We start from the raw sequence: 21424 nt of genomic DNA, 5'->3' as shown, positions 1-21424 counted from the left end.
TTGTCTTGCTGCATGACCCACCTTCTCTTGAGATTCAGTTCATGGACAGATGTCCTGACATTTTCCTTTAGAATTCGTTGGTATAATTCAGAATTCATTGTTCCATCAATGATGGCAAGCTGTCCTGGCCCAGATGCAGCAAAACAGGCCCAAACCATGATCCTACCACCACCATGTTTCACAGATGGGATAAGGTTCTTATGCTGGAATGCAGTGTTTTTCCTTTCTCCAAACATAATGCTTCTCATTTAAACCAAAAAGTTCTATTTCGGTCTCATCCATCCACAAAACATTTTTCCAATAGCCTTCTGGCTTGTTCACGTGATCTTTAGCAAACTGCAGCCGAGCAGCAATGTTCTTTTTGGAGAGCAGGGGCTTTTTCCTTGCAACCCTGCCATGCACACCATTTTTGTTGTTCAGTGTTCTGATGGCGGACTCATGAACTTTAACATACATGAAAATCCCTCACCTTTCGGCAAAATTCGCCATTTTGAAATCAAAATGAGTGACCTACGTGAATCGTGTAGATCTGATGAGAAAAAAAATTGGGGGGGGGATTTTGATATTGACCCAAAGGGCAAGGAGGTCACTTCGCACCCATAGACAGTTCGTGCCGGTTTGCGCCTCCTCCTCCTGCTTTGATATTGACGCCATAGCGATGAGTACATCTCGCTGCGAAGGGCAAGCAGCATCATTTCGCGCCTCTTCTCCTGCTGGCCAGAGTGCGCACACATCAGTCAGAGTGCAGACCAGACCACCAGAAGCTGGAAGCTGGATTGAGTCATTGGACTGAATTTCCTACTTTTTTCAAACTTTCCTGATTGCTATCAAAACAAACAAAACTTCCGGCTTGATTACGTCAGCATTCGAAAGAGGGCGCGCACGTCTTTTGACAATCCCTGTGTCCGAAATTGCTCGCTACTCACTATATAGGGCACTGTATAGTGGAGACGCCATTTTGTAGTGCTGTCCGTGCTGAAAGAAATCAAATTAAAAGTCTCAAATTTGATTTAATAAAAGACGACAGCAAAGAAGAAAGTATTCAGCCTTGATTTAAAAAGAACTGAAAGCTGCAGGTACTTCCATATCTTGGCAAGCTGAGTGGTATGCTGGGGCACCTCTTGCCAGCAGACCAGGATATCCAGAGGGAACTTGTGCGGTTCAGTGTTGACCTGACCATCCCCAGCTTCAAGGAGGGAGAGAGCATCGTGGAGTGGTGGGGTCATGTCTTCGACAAACCAGACAAGTACCCCTCCCTGGGTGCACTGGTTAAGTGTTGCCTCTCCATCTTTCATGGACCTAGAGTCGAGTCCTCGTTTAGTCTGATAAATGATGTAATTGATCAAAGGAGTGGCAACATGAATGTGGAAACATTTAATGCACTACAGACGGTCAAGTACACGCTGATGTCCAGGGGGAAGACAGCTATGCAGCTCTTTAGAAGGGAGGACGTGAAGTTTGGGGAAGTGGACAGAACATTGCGCAAGAACATTAACTCTGCAGCAGCCACATACAAACACCAGCAGAGGGTGAACAAGGAGGAAAAGCAGCAGCAGCAGAGTCAGTATGGCTCTCAAGCAACTTGCAGTGCTCAGCAGGCCAAGAAACCGACTGCTGAAGGAGAGAAGCGGGCAAGGCTGAAACATGTGGCAACTCGGCGAAAGCGGGCCATGGAGACACTGGTGGTCCAGGCAAATAAAAGGAAAAAATTATCACTATTCCTTGTGTGTTCTCCACTTTCTTTATATTATTCGCATTTTTTTCCAGGGCATAATTTCACTCTAACTACATGTATTTGTACTGTATGTCCTTGTGCAAATGTCAATACAGTATATACTTAGTAAGGAGGCTATAATATTTATTCTGGGGGAGGACCACCCAAACAAAATAAAACACCACCAGAGGCCACGTCACCACTCGCGCACCCTTCTCACCTTTTTCACCCCTGACCTGTTTTCATGCCTGATTAACATTAGCCAATGTGAGAGAGGCCTTCAGTTGCTTAGAAGTTACCCGGGGGTCCTTTGTGACCTCGCTGACTATTATATGTCTTGCTCTTGGAGTGATCTCTCTTGGTCGACCACTCCTGGGGAGGGTAATAATGGTCTTGAATTTCCTCCATTTGTACACAATCTGTCTGTCTGTGGATTGGTGGAGTCCAAACTCTTTAGAGATGGTTTAGTAACCTTTTCCAGCCTGATGAGCATCAACAACGCTTTTTCTGAGGTCCTCAGAAATCTCCTTTGTCAGGGCTCGAAATTAACTTTTTTTCTTTGTGTCCCCCAGTGGTCCCGAATTCTGTGTTGTATTGTCCTGAATGGAAGCAATAGTGTCCCCATTTTTTTCCTCTCTGAAATAACCAGTGGTTAATATTATCATATGAAGTCTCATCTCATCTCATTATCTGTAGCCGCTTTATCCTGCCCTACAGGGTCGCAGGCAAGCCGGAGCCCATCCCAGCTGACCACGGGCGAAAGGCGGGGTACACCCTGGACAAGTCGCCAGGTCATCACAGGGCTGACACATAGACACAGACAACCATTCACACTCACATTCACACCTACGGTCAATTTAGAGTCACCAGTTAACCTAACCTGCATGTCTTTGGACTGTGGGGGAAACCGGAGCACCCGGAGGAAACCCACGCGGACACGGGGAGAACATGCAAACTCCGCACAGAAAGGCCCTCGCCAGCCACGGGGCTCGAACCCAGGACCTTCTTGCTGTGAGGCGACAGCGCTAACCACTACACCACCGTGCCGCCCATCATATGAAGTTACTATTATATTTGTAACTATGCGATTTTGAACCCTTTATATCATTTTTACAATAAGTCACAAGACACAAGCGACACATGTCCTATACATCATCTACTTCAAAATTAGTTATTGCATTTTCAGTTTATTAAACTTTGGCGATCTCGCTGTATGAACAGATACCCGTTTATTTAAAGGGGCCAACTAGCTCATTCAGAAAATGTTTCAACTCCCTACATCTGCAGTACACTTTAGTTGAAAATAAGACCCCTTTTATGTTCATTTCATCTACTTATACCTTGAATATCTGTTGGCACTTATAAGGCCAACTTATCATTTTCACCATTACCGTTATCCATTTTTATGAACTTTCCGTTATCCATTACCGTTATCCATTTTTATGAACTTTCCGTTATCCATTTTATGAACTTTCGCTGCCGAAACGTGGGTGCAAATGTTAGCAACATCAGCATAGTGCAGGTCCGAGCCTAGTTGTGCTGCTGACTGACTAAACTTTCTGAACTAGAAAGACACCAAGAAAACTCACTTATTCTGTTGAACGCTATCTTCCGTCAATATCATCCACATCATTCCTGTTGTATTTTATAACGTGTCTAACAGTGTTCATTCAGTTGCTCGCGTTGCCTGCAGACCAGGCGATGACGCTTTGGATCCTGAAGGTCCCGGAGACGTTATGTCTGGGCTTTCAGTTTCTTCCCCGCGGTCGGTCCGCTTCAACCACTTCAGCATTTTTGTTCTGGCAAGAGTCGGCGCAGCGTGTGCGGTAGCAATTCCATTCCAAGTCCATATAATGCGGACACCGGCCGAAGATTCTAGAACAGAATGCGCTGCTCTGTAGCCTACGGATGCAGGTGCATCGAAAGTGTAGCTACTATGTATTTTTCGCTGTTAATGTTTTAAAATTAAAATTGACAAATTAGGTGAATGTCTACGTATGTGTTACGGCTTTGTAAATAATATTAATGTAGAACTTTTTTCTAGATCTATTTTTTTCCCATTGTCCCGGGATTGTCCCAGATATGATAATTTTGTGTCCCGATGACATTTTTTATGGTCATCGGGACACCGTTAGTTTCGAGCGCTGTCCTTTGTTCGTGTCATGATACACTTCCACAAACATGTGTTGTGAAGATCAGACTCTGATAGATCCCTGTTCTTTAAATAAAACAGGGTGCCCGCTCACACCTGATTGTCATCCCATTGATTGAAAACACCCGACTCTAATTTCACCTTCAAATTAACTGCTAATCCTAGAGGTTCACATACTTTTGCCACTCACAGATATGTACCGGTAATATTGGATCATTTTCCTCAATAAATAAATGACCAAGTATAATATTTTTTGTCTCATTTGTTTAACTGGGTTCTTTTTATCTACTTTTAGGACTTGTGTGAAAATCTGATGATGTTTTAGGTCATATTTATGCAGAAATATAGAAAATTCTAAAGGCTTCACAAACTTTCAAGCACCACTGTATAAACATAAAGCGAGGCCATGGTTCTGCGTATCCCCTTTAAGGTGCGACATGACACCATGCAGCCATGACGCACACTCCATGACCGTGGTGAGGAACACCAATTGTCTGTTTCCGTTCAGTAAAAAGACAGAGGAGCAGATTTAAAATAAAAATTGTCCGTCACAGCCAGAGCTCGTTTTCCACCAAATCTTTCAAGTTATTATTTAAACGCGTTACGATTACACACCTATCAGAGACTGAGCATCAGAAGGGAATGGATAATCTCCGTCTATGGCGTTAGATGACTTTTTTTTTTTTTTGGAAGAGTAGCTGTGATTTGTCTCTCAGTGGACGGGTGTTGTACCAAAGTACACGAGACTGTATGTGAAATGGTGACTGTTTCCATGTTTACGCTACACCAGGTATGGCGTGCGTCCGCTTCCTAAGAAGCAGATGGTCTTGAAGCTGAAGGAGATCCACCAGTACACCCACCAGCTGATGAGCTCCAGCTCTGAGGAGGAGACTTCTCCCCAAACCCATCCCACAGTCGCTCCAGCTGCCTTCAAACAGCCCACAGCACCCCCTCCTGTCTCCCCCAGGAAACTGCAGCTTGGAGAGGAGGAGGAGGAGGAGGAGCTGGATGTGTTACCTGCATCTCAGGATTCGAACACTTCCTCCACGGCCGAGTCAGAAAGGTGAAACACTCGCACAAATAGCTGCTGCATTCTCATTCATACATGTTCATCTGTATTCTGTAGGATGTCTAATGAACGCATTTGAATATTGGAGTCATGGACCTGTGTGAAAATCCACAACATATTTGTGCACGTTTAGTTATTTAACTCCCTTCTGGCTTCTTACTCGCTAGACAGTGGTATGCAAAAGTTTAGGCACCCCTGGTCAAAATTGCTGTTACTGTGAACAGTTAAGCAAGTTGAAGATGAAATGATCTCCGAAAGGCATAAAGTTAAAGGTGACTCATTCCCTTTATATTTTTAAGCAAAAACATTTTTTTTTTTTAAATTTTCATCTTTTACATTTTCAAAATTCCAAAAAAGGAAAAGCGCCCAAAGCAAAAGTTTGGGCACCCTGCATGGTTAGTACTTAGTGACACCCCCTTTGGCAAGTATCACAGCTTGTAAACAGTTTTTGTAGCCAGCTAATAATCATTCAGTTCTTACCTGGGGGATTTTCGTGCATTCGTCCTTGCAAAAGGTTTCCAGTTCTACAAGTTTCCTGGGCTGTCTTGCATGCACTGCTCTTTTGAGATCTATCCATAGATTTTCAATGATGTTTAGGTCAGGGGACTGTGAGGGCCCGGGCAAAACCCTCAGCTTGTGGGGGCGTCGTGGCTCAGGTGGATAAGGCGCCATACCATAAATCCGGGGAACTGGGTTCGATTCCGTCCCGAGGTCATTTCCCGATCCCTCCCCGTCTCCCGCTCATTTCCTGTCTCTACACGGTCACTGTCCTATCCAATAAAGGTGTAAAAAGCCCAAAAAATCTTTTAAAAAAACCTTCAGCTTGTGCCTCTTGAGGTATTCCATTGTAGATTTTGAGGTGTGTTTTGGCTCATCGTCTTATTGTAGGACCCATCCTCTTTTTAACTTCAACTTTTTTACAGATGGTGTGATGTTTGCTTCCAGAATTTGTTGGTATTTACAAATAATGTAAATGATGTTTGTAAATACCAACAAATTCTGGAAGCAAACATCACACCATCTGTAAAATCCATGCTTCCCTTGACCAGTGAAATGTGCCCTGTGCCACTGGCTGCAACACAACCCCAAAGCATGATCGATCCACACCCATGCTTCAGAGTTGGACAGGTGTTCTTTTCCTGGAATTTGGCACACCCTTTTTTCTCCAAACATACCTTTGCACATTGTGGCCAAAAAGTTCTATTTTGATTTCATCAGTCCACAGGACTTGTTTCCAAAATGCATCAGGCTTATTTAGATGTTCATTTGCAAACTTCAGACGCTGAATTTTGTGTCTCGGACGCAGGAACGGTTTTCTTCTGATGACTCTCCCATGAAGGTCATATTTGTTCAGGTGTCGCTGCATAGTAGAACAGTGCACCACCACTCCAGGGTCTGCTAAATCTTTCTGAAGGTCTTTTGCAGTCAAACAGGGGTTTTTATTTGCCTTTCTAGCAATCCAACGAGCAGCTCTTTCAGAAAGTTTTCTTCATCTTCCAGACCTCACCTTGATCTCCACTGTTTGTTAACTGCCATTTCTTAACATTACAATCTGAGGAAACAGCTACCTGAAAACACTTTGCTACGTTCTTGTAGCCTTCTCCTGCTTTGCGAGCGTCAATTATTTTATTATTCAGAATGCGAGGGAGTTGCTCAGAGGAGCCCATGGCTGTTGATTTTAGGGACAAGTTTGAGGAGTCAGAGAATTTATACAGCTTTGAAATCTGCATCATCTGACCTTTCCTAACGAAGAATTTGAACAAGCCACAGCTCAATAAGCTAATTAAGGTCTGGAAGCTTGGTAAAAGTTACCTGAGAACTCAAATGTATTGGGGTGCCCAAACTTTCACATGGTGTTCCTTTTCTTTTTTCACTCTCCAATGTCTCGTCTTTACCTTTATACCTTTTGGTGATCAGTTCATCTTCTGCTCAATTAACTATTCACAGTAACAGACATTTTCAGCAAGGGTGCCCAAACTTTTGCATGCCACTGTAGTTATATCCACACACTACTTCTATTCAAGAGAGAACATTCGGGGCCCGCTAAGTAGTGACCACTGGCCAAAAGAGGAACTTTTAGGGCCCGGTCCTGCAACACTAATAACTATATCGAACCATGACTGTACCTACCTGAATTTAGTTCCAGTCTGGAGCAGTCACACCACAACTCGGTTGGTCCTGACACTCGGAAATAAACACATGCAACTTAGGAATAGTCCTGGAAGTTTTTTTCCAAGTAGTAGCACATTATTCCATATACAGCTTGGACTTCAAAACGACCCATGCGCGCGCGCAACACGGATAGGTCACGGATTACGGAAATGTATATTTAAAAAAAGGGGGGGATACAAAATATGGAGTGGTTACGGATTCTAATAATTTACGTCGCGGACGTTCCAGATTGGTTACTGATTCCATACGGATGACGCGTCACGGGTACAAAATTAAGAAAACAATTAAATGCCAAAGTTCCAAATTAAAATATCTTGCCTATGTTTATTAATTTAGGCGGCACGGTGGTGTAGCGGTCAGCGCTGTCGCCTCACAGCAAGAAGGTCCGGGTTCGAGCCCCGTGGCCGGCGAGGGCCTTTCTGTGTGGAGTTTGCATGTTCTCCCCGTGTCCGCGTGGGTTTCCTCCGGGTGCTCCGGTTTCCCCCACAGTCCAAAGACATGCAGGTTAGGTTAACTGGTGACTCTAAATTGAGCGTAGGTGTGAATGGTTGTCTGTGTCTATGTGTCAGCCCTGTGATGACCTGGCGACTTGTCCAGGGTGTACCCCGCCTTTCGCCCGTAGTCAGCTGGGATAGGCTCCAGCTCGCCTGCGACCCTGTAGAACAGGATAAAGCGGCTACAGATAATGAGATGAGATGTTTATTAATTTACTATTGATATTTCATAGAAAAATCACATCCGTGAATAAAAGATCCGTGCTTTTGTATTAGAGTTTTTATTTTCTGTGAATCCCTATTCCGTGACTTCATGATGCAACAAGGATGTACAAAGGTGTCCGGAGGAAACGGGACGCGCCCAGACAACGTTCGACGTTTTATCGGATCAGGTCCAGGTCTGGAAAAATCATTCCAGAAGCAATCCCACTGATACAGATACACCCGGGCCTGGGTTATAGGGATCATTATCGGTCTGGTGTGAGCACCGACCACATAAACTGCAGGGGACGGAGTTATAGTTGGAGTTTTTGGTGTTATAGGACCGGGCCCTTAACCACAGAAAAAGCTATTTACGGACTGGCTCCATCATACCTTAACGATCTAATTCGTATTAAGCAAAAGAGCTCATACTGTTTTAGCTTAATGTTCGAAGTTGCTCAGGAGATCATGCGTAAAACACGGTCCTTTACTTGCGCCGCACCAACTTTATGGAACAGCCTTCCTCTTTGTCTCCGTGAAATTAAGTCACTTTGTGTTTTTAAACGCAAATTGAAGACCCTTTCGATTTTATTCGATAATTGGTTATTTACTTTTGATCGTTTGTAAATGGCGCTATGCAAGTTATTCAGAGTGAATTCACTCAGTGCCTGCTGGAAATGAACTACCTGCATGGGACGTCATGTTTAGGAGACGTACTTTAGCTTTTCGTATTTTGTATATGTTTTAAGTTTAGTGTGTGATCTTATTAAAATATTTAGATTTTCCTGTAACTGTGTGATCGATCCATCCAGATCCAACCCGGAGATGTGTGACTCTGACGACGACTGCTCCGACAGCGAGGGCATCACGCTGTCTCAGGCAGCCGTACGTGAGAAGCATAAACTCCAGGCTGTGCATTCGTTCATCCTGTCCGACCCGGTGTTGTACGGCAGTGTGCTTCAGTACCAGCCGCTCTCTCTACGTGAGCTAAAGGCAGGCCTCCGAGCAGCAGGTATCCGGCTGGGCACCGCCAAGCTGCTGGATTTCCTGGATTCCCAGTGCATCACTTTCACAACGGCAAAGCCAGGCCATCCAGCGCCTTCACGCAGGAGAGCTCGCGCAGCAGGAAGAGGGAGGAAAAGACTAGCTCAGGCAATCGAGTGAGCAGGAACTGTACAAGAGCCCGCGGGAGAAGCTGCGTCATTAACGTTTCAGGATTTTTACCCATGTCTGATGTTAATTCTTTTCGTTCTGTTCAAATATCGTGTTTGTTTTGAAATTAAATGAGAAGTGTTCTGTCTGTCTTTCATCCTCCTCTCCCTGAACCCACCACTTTCCAAAGTGCACCTTTAAACATTGTACTGTTTCGACATTTTAAAAAGGTACCCAATACCTTTGCTTGTTTAGTCATTTCAGGCTGCTTACATTTTACCAGGTCTGAAATTAGCCCCGCCCACCACTGACAGAGCCTGGATCATCAGCGGCTTAAAAGAAAAGAAAATTACAAACTGCTCCTTTAATATTCTCAAGGGTCCACTTTTTAGTGCTTTGATCTGAAAGAAAGATCAGCAGCAAGTCTTGAAATACAATTTACTGGGTTTTTTTTAATAGTTTTTCATATTTTTTTTTATGCAAAGACCAGCCATGAGGGGAAAAAAAAAAATTTGCATTTCAGCTTAGTGTAGTCTCACATCTGTCTAATTGTGTGTTTGTAGTGCAGTCTGGCATCTTGGACTCTGAACAGATCCCTTGGGCTCATGGAGAGCAGCAGCCTGGACCCTGACATCCTCCAGAACCCAGTCCAGCTCCCATGATCCCTTGCTGCTCCCCAGTTCTACACCTGTCATGACGGGTTAGCGATGGTGGCCAGGAAGCGCTGCGCCCACCACTCCTCTAGGTCAATCGGCACAAAGTCTGCAGAGAGAGAGAGAGAGGGAGGGAGGAACACAGGGACGTCAAATCAGGTCACGATCCAAGAGATGCTAGTTTAATTTTAATTTAGGGTTTATATTGTAATCCGAGCTCAACGCACGACAGGTATGCGCAAGCCAGAGAGGGTGTAAAGTACAATCCGGATTCAGTTAATTTATAATCTGTTGGCTTTTGAAACTGGTTTGAGAGGACGTGAACATGGCAATTATACAGTAGATGTTGCACATATTAAGAAAGTACAATCTGATACTGAAAAATGCTGGTTCTGTGTAGGGTTTTTTTTCTTCTTTGAAGTGCCAAAACTTATGGTTTAGCATAAAACTTATGTTTGGTTTTGGGTTTTTTTTGAGCATTTATGGCCCCTTGTGACAGTGTAATCCTTGACAAACTGTCTTGGTGTAAGAGGAATAAAACGCTGGAAAATCAACTTCAGAGGGGTAAGTCACGTCCCTCTTTTTCTCTCTTTTTTTTCCCCCCACTAATCTGTAATGTTTTATTGTGGATGTCTAAATGCTGATAGTTGTATACAGTGTTCGAAGTCTTTATGAACAACTTCTGGTCTTTCTAGTGTGCGTGTTTGCACCAGAGTGTGACTTACTCTTCATGCTGGGGTTGGGGTTCCTCTCGGCGTACTGCACCGGGCCTTTCCCGCTCTCCGGCTGAGCTCCTTCAAGTTTCTGCTCCACCTCCTGCCATGCTGTGCGCACACACACAGTTTTGGGAATTCACACTTGGCATATATTACAGCATTGGAAGAGCATCTGATTAGCCAGAGGTGACTCCGTGCACAGCAGGTGAGCTCTCATGAACACGCCGGTTTACCAGGGCACAGTACAGGACTCCCAAATTTATTCCCTCAGCAATCACTCAAGGGCATGCGGCTATCAGAAAAATTATCAACGTCAGGGTGGAGTGCAGATCGATGCAGAGTTATTTACCCTGAAGTCGATTATAATCCTAAAACGATCCTTTTTTAAAATAAATCACCACAACTTTAAACGTGAGGAGCGATAAGCACTTTTTCCCCTCTCTTTCATTTAGGACGAGAAAAAAAAAAAAAGAGCGCTTGTCCTGTTAGTGAGAAACTGGAAATTCTTCCATCCTGAGTCGGGAAACTTGTAGCTGTACCTCTGACACTGGAGACTCCTTCCATAAATGCTAAAACGCGCACAGTCACTGAAAATCATAACGATTACATGGGTTTAAGTACAGCATCTGCCCGACTCACTATGAATGAAGAGTCGTTATTATAGAAACGATATATTCCAACTAGGGATGTTAACCGATGACTGTTGGTTGACCGAATCAATGTCAACCGGTTAATTTTTTTTGGTTGTCGGTGAAAAAAAAAAAAAAAATTGTTTTGGAGCAGAGGACTTGGAATTCTGTGTTGTAAACGCTTGGGGCGTGCCATGCGGTGTAAGGACGACAGCTGACAAATCAGAAACACCCATTCAGTCATGTCCCGCCCCAGTTGAAGACAGCTGCCACTTGGCGAAAGAAATAAAAAAAAAAGTGTAGAGACAGGCTTATTAGCTTACAAATTACTATTCTGTTTTTTTTTTTTTTTTAATTATTATTAGAAGGCACATCGAGTTTAGTCCTGCCTTATAGGTTATACCTCATAGGTTAACCGACTTTAACCGGCTAATGAGGCTCGGTGGTCGGTCAAGATTTTTTTTTTAGTTTTCGCCATCCCTAATTCCAACAAGTGCGTTAATACAAGGAGGTGAGTTGCAGCTGCACTACTGTCAAAGCTGATAAATTCATCCATCAGCAAAACCCTCTGACCAATCAGAATCGAGAACTCCTGCCTACTGCTGGAACTCATGGTTCTACATTTTCAAAGCGAATTTGGATTTGTAGAAGGAGAACTTCTTTTTAATACGCTACACGTCACTATTTTATACAAGCGTGTCTGGTGGAACAGAGACTGATTCTGAATTGAGGCCAGCGTTTGAGGATTTCAACATGAACTTTGTACAGTGCTAAACTAAAGGCTGTTACCTTCCGTTATTCTTTAACAAACTTGAGACAATGTTTAGGATGCTCAACTGTGATTCAGGTTACAGATTTAAAACTTGTTTTTTATTAATATGTTTATTAAACTGAAAACCGAGCAGGGATGTGGACAGTGCTCAGAGACTGGCTTTGTCAGGAGTTGCGTCAGCGGTTTGCTGGGTCTGCTCTGGAGAAAGGAGGAGCTGCACGGATGAGACTCGGGCTGGTTTCAGCAAATACACCGTGGCGGTTTAAAACCCTCGCTAAAGCACATCACAGAGATGCCAACCACTACGAAATTTTCGTATTTTATATGATTTTCTACCACTTCTGCACCACTACGACCAGTTAATTCGAAACTACGAATTTCGCAGTGATTGGAAAAAAAATAAATCAGTTCGTTCCGCATTTTTGTTTGGTACGTTGAACTCCGCCACGATCGAAGAAAATTCAGTCCGTTCCGCATTTGCGGAAGGATGAAATCTGTGGGAATCGTTCAAAGCTTTCGTGATGCGTCATCGCTGATTGGTTGATATTCGCTTCCGGGTTTGAACTCGACCAATCAAAATTCGTGATGGTGCCGTCCGACAAGAACCTGTTTAATGTATTTCGCACAATGCACGGTTTGCAACTGCGATATTTCTGTCCGGCAGAGCGGACAATACGAAAACTACGCATTCTTCAGCCCCGGGCTACAGATCTGTTTATTGAAAGGTTGGCATCTCTGACATCATGAACCGTGAGCGATGGCCGCACTTTAATTAGAAAGCTTCCAGTAAACAGACCCTGACCTGACTTCTCCGTCACATGCATGACCTTAACTCCTGATGTGTACTGGAAATAAAAACACAAACCCCTGAACATTCAAGCTGTGCCACGAACATCCATCATCCCTTGGCTCATGGTCAGTTCTGGCTTTGGCCTCGGTCCAGACTACAGAGACTTTGTTCAGACAAGTTGTACAGCCAGCAAACTCATCATCTCACCTTCGTAGACGAATCGCACGTTCTCCTCGTGTGCCGGTGTGAAACCTTCAGCCGTGTCTTCCTCCTTTGGCGAGGTGGATCTGAGAAAGCGCTTCGAGTTGAGGCGCTGAAATACAATTTTTGGGGCCGGCGAGCTACAAAAACAACAACATCCACGTTATAAAGGCAGACTTTTTGGAAGAAGCTACCGAAACAAATATGCACTTGGAGCATCCTCAGCTCCTTGATCTTTAAATGTAAATATCAACTTGGCTTTAAACTTTTTCCTCGTACCACTTTTCCACCAAAAGGGATCGGGTTCTGTTGTTTCAGGCGCCAAATTTCGAACTGTTCAGAGCATTGTAACCAAATTAGTTCCCGGCTGGAACCGAAATAGCTGGTTTTTCTCGTGTGACGCGGTTCATTCGTTTCGAGAGGAAGCAAAGCACAGCAAGTAAGAATGCAATAAAGAAAAAAAAAAAAAAAAGAGCTTGCAGGTAATCGATGCGCTCCGCCATCTTGCTCTTACTGTTGTGTAACGTCCTCCGTTCATGATGATCCTCGGCTGCAGAGGTTCTGCTTAAAACACAGGCTGGTTTGCCAGTTGGCACTAAGGTTCAAAGAATCCTGAGTGGAACCGGTTCAAGAACCTGTTCCCTGTTGAACAGAAAGGTGCATTTGTATATACAGTGTCTGTCAGAAGCCATAAACAAGTCTTTAAAATGCTGAATAACTTCCTGCCTCTTCCTACAGTCAGTCACTCCGGTACAAAACTAAAGTCGTAAACACGTCTCTCTGAAACTCGTGTGTCCATCATCGGAAAATCCCTGATGCCACCACAAACTGCCAACGAGTACAGTTTGTTTTAATGAATGACATCGTACTGTTTATCCGTTTATAGTTACGTTTAATGTTGTGAAATGCCTACGAAGCAAGTTACTTCCTGTTATAGCTGTTAAACAATTGTTCCATCACCAGTCCAGTCTACTTTTTCCATCTCGGAGTTTATAAGGTTAAAGTGCACATCGTCGGTAAATTCAGGAGCAAGATCCATGCGATTCTCCTATTTTCTATTAAACTTTGGTCAAATATGTCACATTTTTGGGCAATTTTTTTTACCTTGCGCAATACCAGACAAATTCAGCTGAAATCAAGCCATTTGAGGCGAATTGGTCCGCCTCTGAAAAACTTGGCATTTGGATTTCCCGGCTAACATGGATTTGTCATGTGCGGGACGCCTCCTTCTGAATTCTACGTCAGCGCTGGTTTGTTTGAGAAAACGACCGTATTATTTACATCCCTGGTGTTGTCTCCGTCGTCTTCACTACTTGAACCATCGTCAAATCCAAACAGATGAAGCCCCAGTTCTGACATCTTCATCCAAGTTACATTGCACTCGGGTGACAATTCGATATTTCGCTGCTAAACTTGGTCTACACAGGCTGTGCACTGAAACCGTGCAAGCTCTCACAGCCTGCTGGCGCTTCCGCACGTGACGTCACGAATCTGGCTCCAGACTCCCTTGGGATTTTTCCAGATGCGTTGTTTTTTTTTGTTTTTTTTCCTGCTGTCAACAGATGGCCTTGTGCAAAATTACCCTTCTGGATGAGGGTGTAAAGGGACATACTTTGATATAAAAAACCACAAAATTGGTCCAGAATATGCACTTTTAAAGGCGTAAACTCTTCCGTCCTGGAGACTCTTCCAGACAGCTTCACTACCTCAACAATTACATGTTTGTTTTCATTTATGCGGCGCAAACACCATACAGAAGTCACATTTTCGAAAAAGCGGGTTTATATGAACCTGCGATCGTCAGATGTTGTCGTCACGGAAAACTCAATCAACATCTTGCTGTAGAATAAGCTTGTTATAAATGACTGTTAAATTAAAGGGAAACCAGAGCGTAAGTAGATTCTTATTGCATGTACCGAGGTTTGATAGTACTGCGGCTCAATTTGCCCTTGTGATCCAGTAAACAAACGTGTATGCGTGTAATCTTTTATTAACCAAGTACGTGTTTCTGCAACACGGCCGTCATCAGACTTTTTTTTTCCTCCCACACTGTACAGTGCGATTAGTGACACAATCCATGCTATTTCATGTGTGAACGTGCACTGGGAATTGAAACGCTGAATGAACATTTTATTTCAAGTGAATAAAGAGAGAAAGAGGTGCGTTTAAGTGAGATTAGTACGTTTGAATGAGTGGTTTTTAACTCTTTAAACCATACCCTTTATTCCCACCCTGAAGTGAAGTGTCTCAAATAGCTGAAGGAAGGCAATACACACAGGCAAAAAAAAAAGCAAGCATTCAGTGCGTTTACATGCACATCCAAATCGAGCTGCTGTCGATAATCGAGCTAAGGGTCCCAGCAGGGGTGCCAGAGAAATCCAATCCTACATGCACACAAGGAAATCGAGCTATTGTGTGAGGTACATTGTGCACCCGAGCCACAGGTGGCGCTACACGCCCCATCGTGTTGGTACACTTCCGGTTGTCGTCATGAAGAAGAGCTATTCAAGAGTGTAAACAAAGTTATCAGTTCCGTGTTCTCCATTGCGCGTTTTTCTCCCGTCCATGAATTTTAATATATTCAACTCCTTTAAAGCTGAATGAGCATGAACTCTGTCTCCTCATTGCTCCAGAAGTGCACGTTTCTGCTCGCCATTTTTTCTTCTTCGTTTGTTCCTCCTGACCTCTTCTGCTGCTCGCTACTACTGTTGTCATGCCGACCGAGGCTGTCGTGTTTCCCGCTTGTGGTCTCGTCACTTCCGGAAGGGGCAGTGCTGAAGTAAGTAGCTCGATAGGGTTTACATGCACCAAGTAGCTTGGCTACAATTGCATATCTAGGTCGCGTAGCTCGATTACGAGAAATCAAGTTTGGTTCAATTTCAGCCTAGCTAAGGTGTATCCATGGCATTTAGAACTTCGATTTCAGTCGAGCTACGGCAGAAATTCGATTTTCTCTATCAGTGCATTTACATGCACATCCAAATAGAGCTGCTGTCGGTAATCGAGCAAAGGGTCCCAGCTGGGGTGCCAGAGAAACCCAATCCTACATGCACACAAGGAAATCGAGCTATTGTGTGAGGTACATTGTGCATCCGAGCCACAGGTGGCGCTACACGTCCCATCGTGTTGGTACACTTCCGGTTGTCATCATGAAGAAGAGATATTCAAGAGCAGTGTTGCCAAATTGGGCGGTTTCCCGTCTAATTGGACAGTTTTAAGTGCATTTTGGCGGGTTTTGAACATATTTTGGGCTGGAAAACGTCAGCAGTATCTGGCAACATTGTTCAAGAGTATAAACAAAGTTATCAGTTCCGTGTTCACAAGAAGAGTCTGTATGTACAAACAGAAGTGTTCCTAATAAAATGGGCACTAAGTTGAAGTTGATCTGAAGTGTCATGCCGACCAAGGCTGTTGTGTTTCCCGCTTGTGGTCTCGTCACTTCCGGAAGGGGCAGTGCTGAAGTAAGCGGCTCGACTCCGTAGCTCGACAGGGTTACATGCACTAAGTAGCTAGGCAAAAGTCGCATAATCTAGGTCGCGTAGCTCGATTACGAGAAATCAAGTTCGGTTCAATTTCAGCCGAGCAACGGCAGCAATTCGATTTTCTCTATGTGCATGTAAACGCACTGACCGTGTGTGTACCGGAAGTCGTTTTTTTTTCAAATGGGTTTACTCAGCCAGATAATACTTCTGTCCCGGAGTCATGGCTTAAACCGGAGTTTTATATCATGCTTGGTTATATTTTGAAGGTTATTTGGACAAGTAAAAAAAAAATCGCTTATTGCTCCTTTAAACGGGTTTATCGCTCTGTAAACACCGGAAACTCATGCCCGGAACACAAACACACGCACGCGCTGAGGTACAAGGTCATAACGGTTTACACAACAAACTTTAACCAACTTTAACTCGCGTGCACGGTTAGCATACCGAAAGCTAACAGCACGCGTGTGTGTAAATAAAATAAAATAAAATTTAATTAAACTTAAAAAAAAAAAGAAAAAGGTAAACCTCACTTTGCCTCGAGCCAGTGACTCCGCTTGTGCTTCAGGTCGGTGGCTTTGCTGTCAATCTGCTGCTGTGTGGGACCTGAAAGAAATAACACACACGATCACATGACCGGAAATCCAGGGGATTTTAAACGCGCACGCGAGTGTTTTCGGGAAGGTTCCGCACCTGTCCTGCGCTGTGTGACGAGTTTGCTCGGGCCGCGGGTGATCGTGTACATCATGCGAGAGCTCGCGATCCCTTTGACGCACGCGCGCGCACGACGCTTCTCGCGAGGTCTGTGCTGTGCAGCGCAGCGAATGAAACTGCCGGTGTGCGCGCGAGCTGGTGAAGCTGCGAGACTCGGCAGGATGAGGGCACCGAGCGTCGGTCACGCGCCTCAAGGTGAAGAGTGGCGTGCACGCGCGTAAGCCGGTGTCCTTGATCTCCGGTGTGAACTCCTCGCGCGCAGCAAGGGCACTCTGCTCGGAACTGCCACTCCACTGTGCAGCGGCTTGCGCACGCGGAGGAAAAGAGAAGGTCACCTGCACCGCCCCGCTGTGACGTCAGCACACGCCCCCTCTTTAAGCAGAAGACGCACGTGCTCAGTGCAAAACCCACTAATCACAGACTGCTATATAAAATAAACACCCGCTCAGAAATTTAAAGATTGTAAAGTATGCTTATTTATTATTATTATTATTATTATTTTTTCTCTCTCAGGCTCCTGGACAGACTTGTATCACGCAAGGCTTGACTGTGTTGAGGGTGGCAACAGGGTTGCCAGTCCTGTCGTTTTTAAATGTACAGTAATTTCTGGTCTGATAGGAATCTCAACTCATTCTCTCTAGCCGGTTTATCCTGTTCTACAGGGTCGCAGACAAGTCACCAGGTCATCACAGGGCTGACACGTAGACAACCATTCACACCTACGGTCAATAGAGGCCCTGTCCACCAGGGGCGATTCTAGCATCTGATCTTTGGGGGTGCTTAGCCCCCAGAGCTGACAGAGGCACCTGGCTTGAACGACAGTGTTTCCACGTTTATTCCGCATTTAGACTAGACTTAAACACTGTTACATTAAATAAAATTGACTAACACACGGTGGTCTAGCACCGTAGCACTTGTACAGCTCTGCACAAAAGTATCTCGATATGGATGATAAATGTCGTTTTTATCATTCTGTTCATAGACCAGGGAACATCAATATTGCATTATGCATATTATTGTGTTGTGTTTAACAATTGTAACTCCAGTCCGTACCTTCACATCTCGCTATGCCAGTAATACTCAGGTGCTACTTCGAGTTCCTCATTGGCGTGGAATCCAGTAAAAATAAAAAAAACACCATGTCGTAGCAAGCACTCGCGTGGACAGTCAACCCAATCAGAGGGGACGCAAGGAGGAGAGGTATTTTACTGCTCAAAGAACTATCACGTAACAGGTGAATTCAAGAACACACACACACGCCCGCGCACACATTCATTGCGCAGTGCGCAAGGGCACTTATTTCTGAAAATTACATCCAAAAGCAGTGTTTTTGAGGGTGCTGAGCTAGGGGGTGCTGAGCTCGTTTTTGGGGGTGCTTGAGCACCCCCAAAAATAGGCTAAACACGCCCCTGCTGTCCACACGGCACCAGATTCAGGTGAATCCGATACAATAGTTTATCATTTCGGCCTGGCGTCCACACGGCACCAGCGTTTTGGGTGCCCCAAAACGCAATTTTTTGAGAACGGGTTCCAGAGTGGAAAGATCTGGCGACGTTGCCGTTGCGAAGTCGTCTGGATGAGTAGAACGGATTTGTTTACGATGACGTCACAACCACATGACTGTCAGTGCTTCACGCTGGGTAGAAGTGTAACAAACTCGATGCGAGTTGTCAACAAATCCTATAACTTGGTTCATGAAACACGCTTACAAAATATTTTCACTGTGAATATTTATTGTGTAATGGTGTAAAGTGAGAGGGAGAGAATAGCCCTTAGGGCAGAGTCAATCCCGCCAGCAAAAATAGGGAAAAAAAAGGAGCGATCTCACCTCTTCAGACGTTGGTTTAAGTCCTACAATACATTCCTTAAAAAGGGCGTAGAAGAACAAATTAATCCATCAACGTGTAGCATTCAATTTATTCCGGACCATTAAAGACGCCGCCTTCCGCGTAGAATCATACGTCATCCTCACCGCCATATTGGATGGGTCACAGCGGAGAATAAAGATGCCTCATTCATGTGCTGCGTTTAACTGTACCAACAGGTTTACCGTCCAAACGAGATCACATGGGGATTACCTTTCACAGGTGAGACTGGAAAAATACTTTTCATTGTATTTGGTCATTATAACGTAATTTTACGAGCAGATTTTTCTGACTTTGTGGCTAATATGAAGTCTCGCGCATAAGTTTATGCGCATGCGTCCTTACTACTTCTATTGTGAAGTGTCTCCGAAGGGACCGTCTTACAGCGCCCCTAGAGGTGTGGCATGTGTATTGCATCGTTTTCAGCAAGCGTTGCGTTGCCATATGGACCTGATATTTTACTGATCGTTGCCCATGTGAACGCAATATTTTTTTAAATAACATCTCATTGCCGTGTGGATGTAGCCTTAGAGTCACCAGTTAACCTACATGTCTTTGGACTGTGGGGGAAACCGGAGCACCCGGAGAGGACATGCAAACTCCGCACAGAAAGGCCCTCGCTGGGCACGGGGCTCGAATCCGGACCTTCTTGCTGTGAGGCGACAGCGCTAACCACTACACCACCGTGCCGCCCACGTGCGATTTTCTTATTCTTGTATCGACACATTCACACAAAGTACCCAAACAATTCGTCAGTTTTCACGAGTGACACATTGAGATTTATGTCCCGGTTTTGGTTCTCCATGTCCCGGATGTAGCCTGTATGAAAAATACGAGTAGTGTATTTCCCAGTAAAACACTCATGTCTGTTTTATATACTGTATAAAAACACACAGGGTGTTTTTCAAAAAATCTGCTATTATTTCACAATCTAATAAACTTCTTGTTCAATTGACCTCAAATTTTAACAGCATGTGTGGAAACAGGTCAAAATTTTATGTTTAATGTTTTCTGTGGCGGCACGGTGGTGTAGTGGTTAGCGCTGTCGCCTCACAGCAAGAAGGTCCTGGGTTCGAGCCCCGGGACCGGCGAGGGCCTTTCTGTGTGGAGTTTGCATGTTCTCCCCGTGTCCGTGTGGGTTTCCTCCGGGTGCTCCGGTTTCCCCCACAGTCCAAAGACATGCAGGTTAGGTTAACTGGTGACTCTAAATTGACCGTAGGTGTGAATGTGAGTGTGAATGGTTGTCTGTGTCTATGTGTCAGCCCTGTGATGACCTGGCGACTTGTCCAGGGTGTACCCCGCCTTTCGCCCGTAGTCAGCTGGGATAGGCTCCAGCTTGCCTGCGACCCTGTAGAAGGATAAAGCGGCTAGAGATAATGAGATGAGATGAGATGTTTTCTGTCCATCTTTTTAAGTATAGAAATGCCATTCACTGGAAAAGAAAAGGCACTGTGTGTGTGTGTGTGTGTGTTAGAGTACGCTCGAACACAGTCGAACAAGACTGTGCAGCGTGCATTTATGAAAGAATTCTCTAAAAATGCACCAACTGCAAGGAAGATTTGGACCCCGCACAAAAAGTTCAAAGAGGAAGGCTGTCTGTGTCTCAGGCGGTGCGCATCTTGAAAATTTTGTGAAATTGTTCATGGAATCTACATACCTTTTTTTGAATTTCTCATTCAAATTTTGAGGAATAACTCTTGCATTGCTCAACATTAAGCCTGTGCAGTTTAATCTGCCTTGACTAAAATAGTTTCTGGGATTCAATCAGGTCAATCTGGCAACCCAACACTAGCCGCGTAGGTCAGTGGGTGAAAGGTAATTTATTTATTTTCAGTGAGGTGGCGCAGACAGACAGACATTAAAAACCTCGAAGATTATTTGAGGGGTTTGTTGTTTCTTATAAACCCACATGTTTTCAACAGACAAAACGCTTAGATATCTGAGTAAATCCTGCGCAGGGGGGCTGATTTAAACCGCGCATGCCGGCCTGCGCAAATCCTGCGCAGACACGAGCCGCTCCAGCGCGCCGCTGTAGCGGATCAGACTGCTTCTCAAGTCCGGACTTTTGAGGTCAAAGTGCGTCACGTCCCCAGCCCAGCTTTTACAGCAGCCCACAGGGGTGTGGTCTTTTTTTTTTTTTTTTTTTAACTTTTATAACTAACGGTGTTTTCCAACCCAACTTCATGCTGAGTTAAAGTACAAAGCAAATATGATGCAACTCTTATGTCACCATGTCACGTGTCGCTCTCTTGATGATTACACAAGCAGTGGGTCAGCCAATCAGATGTACCTACTTGTTTGAGATCATGTAACACTATGTAACAGCCTTCTATTTATGTTTATTAAACTATTTCATATGCTGTAATGGTAGACTATCATTGCCAATGTATGACGTTTCAAAGCCAGATCATAATTTACCACCACTGAATCCAGGTTTCAGGTTTTTTTATCAGACAAACTCTTCATATTGCACATTTTCACCATGTAACGCATGTTCATTTGATTTAATACCCCAGAATGCATCATTGCTGCTTAAACTTGGCAATAATTTGTCAAACACTAACTGTTTTAGTAAATCAGCAGATTTTTGAGGAACAAATTGACAGCTGAATCACGGAATTCCGATAAAAATGAAATTTCACAATAGTTTT

At 44.4% G+C, this 21424-nt stretch overlaps 2 protein-coding genes across 4 annotated transcripts in view; one reads left to right on the top strand and one right to left on the bottom strand.

Moving 5' to 3' along the window:
- slx4 (SLX4 structure-specific endonuclease subunit homolog (S. cerevisiae)) overlaps positions 1-9102 on the top strand; it is a 33133-nt gene extending 24031 nt beyond the window's left edge. For all 3 annotated transcript variants that reach the window (XM_060911352.1, XM_060911351.1, XM_060911353.1), the window contains exons 13-14: positions 4657-4929; positions 8615-9102. In XM_060911352.1, the coding sequence (XP_060767335.1) occupies positions 4657-4929; positions 8615-8966 (625 nt within the window). In that variant the 3' untranslated portion in view covers positions 8967-9102. The remainder of the gene's footprint in view (positions 1-4656; positions 4930-8614) is intronic.
- Positions 9103-9386: 284 nt separating this feature from the next.
- Positions 9387-17234, bottom strand: mcrip2 (MAPK regulated corepressor interacting protein 2). The gene is made up of 5 exons (XM_060911404.1): positions 16888-17234; positions 16728-16800; positions 12722-12855; positions 10333-10431; positions 9387-9716 (listed from the first exon to the last, which is right to left on the bottom strand). The coding sequence occupies exons 1-5, from the start codon at positions 16940-16942 to the stop codon at positions 9646-9648; spliced, it is 432 nt and encodes a 143-aa protein (XP_060767387.1). The 5' UTR covers positions 16943-17234; the 3' UTR covers positions 9387-9645.
- Positions 17235-21424: the final 4190 nt, after the last annotated feature.

The sequence above is a fragment of the Neoarius graeffei genome, chromosome 27, assembly GCF_027579695.1.
Source record: "Neoarius graeffei isolate fNeoGra1 chromosome 27, fNeoGra1.pri, whole genome shotgun sequence".
Taxonomy (NCBI): Eukaryota; Metazoa; Chordata; class Actinopteri; order Siluriformes; family Ariidae; genus Neoarius; species Neoarius graeffei.
Note: the sequence above shows the minus strand (reverse complement) of the source record. Positions and strands in the feature narration are given on the sequence as shown.

What these genes read in the sequence shown, in the direction of transcription:
- mcrip2 (XM_060911404.1), bottom strand. Translation starts at nt 16,942, where the DNA reads ATGATGTACACGATCACCCGCGGCCCGAGCAAACTCGTCACACAGCGC. An exon ending in CGTCACACAGCGCAGGACAG is followed by an intron (nt 16,801 to 16,887) that starts GTGCGGAACCTT and finishes TATTTCTTTCAG; the next exon opens with GTCCCACACAGCAGCAGATT. An exon ending in AGTCACTGGCTCGAGGCAAA is followed by an intron (nt 12,856 to 16,727) that starts GTGAGGTTTACC and finishes TTGTTTTTGTAG; the next exon opens with CTCGCCGGCCCCAAAAATTG.